The 1081-nt window shown below is 37.7% G+C and overlaps 1 protein-coding gene across 1 annotated transcript in view; it reads right to left on the reverse strand.

Annotated features, from left to right (window-relative positions):
- Positions 1–304: 304 nt before the first annotated feature.
- Positions 305–1081, reverse strand: part of LOC119594819 (enhancer of polycomb homolog 1-like) — a gene marked incomplete in the record, with an annotated part of 44199 nt that continues 43422 nt past the window's right edge. Inside the window, 1 exon segment of the mRNA XM_037943909.1 lies at positions 305–1081. Coding sequence (XP_037799837.1) covers positions 630–1081 — 452 coding nt within the window.

A 1081-nucleotide genomic window follows, 5' to 3' on the forward strand; every position in this document is an offset into this window, starting at 1 on the left:
TCACTAACTTACAATGATTTGCTCTGAGAAAATATATGGGGTTGACAGTAGCTGCATATTGCACAAAAACAGTAAATCCAGTAGTAGAAAAGAACAATGATGAAAAATTCTCTTTTCTTGGGCTTTCCTTTTAAAGTCTGGGGTATTTTTTGAGCTTTATATACAATTACTTGACAGGTACCCCATATTATACACACTGATACATCAACATTTTAGAAATACCTTGGATAAAAGAAACTGAACTAGAAACTACAGAAAAATCATCTATCCACAATACTGTCTGGATTATGTAAATGCAAAAAAATTTCTTGTATTCATTTATTTGTACTTTTAACTTCTATACAGTTTTAGAAATTTTTGAGCAAATGAAACAAGGACATGAGAGTGTTGGAATTGATGGTGCATTGAAGGCTGTCTCAGCTGGAGAACCCAATGCAATGAACTTGGCCTAATTGTTATGAACTTGCACAGGCAAAAAAAAGAGGATTTCGAATAAAACACCAGATGACATGGAATAATCAACACATCTTATTATTTTCCTTGTGCATTCCGTATAAAAATAAGTTAAAGACATGAATTAAATCGAAAACAAAATTTTTCATGGCATTTGTTAATTTTCAGGACAAAGTTCAAGTTTCGTGGAACATGTAATGGTCCAGCTTAGCACATTTAGAGCTATCCAAGGAGTTGCTCGGCCCGTTGGTAAACACTGCTGCACTACTATTGCTGTCACTGTTTGGTAAGCTATCGTTTGTCCGAGTTGTTGAAGCGAACAATTTTTGAGACACCAGATTATTTGTAGTTGAACTACTTATAACATTGCTACCATTATTTTTATTATTAGATAAATGAAGTCCACTGGGTACACACGACGCATCCGCAGACAAGGAGTCCTGGTGCTGTGACGTTATCGCTTGGCCATTGCCACCGCTACTTTCACTGTTTGAACACTCGCTGCCAACCTTGTCACTCACACCACTGCTAGAGGAGGCACACTGTAAGCTGTTACTTAGACTAGTTGCTGAGGAAATAGAAAAGGAGACGGAGGAGGATGTTGCTGCCGCAGATGACGAGGGCGGCA

Source organism: Penaeus monodon, chromosome 34 (genome assembly GCF_015228065.2).
Source record: "Penaeus monodon isolate SGIC_2016 chromosome 34, NSTDA_Pmon_1, whole genome shotgun sequence".
NCBI lineage: Eukaryota > Metazoa > Arthropoda > Malacostraca > Decapoda > Penaeidae > Penaeus > Penaeus monodon.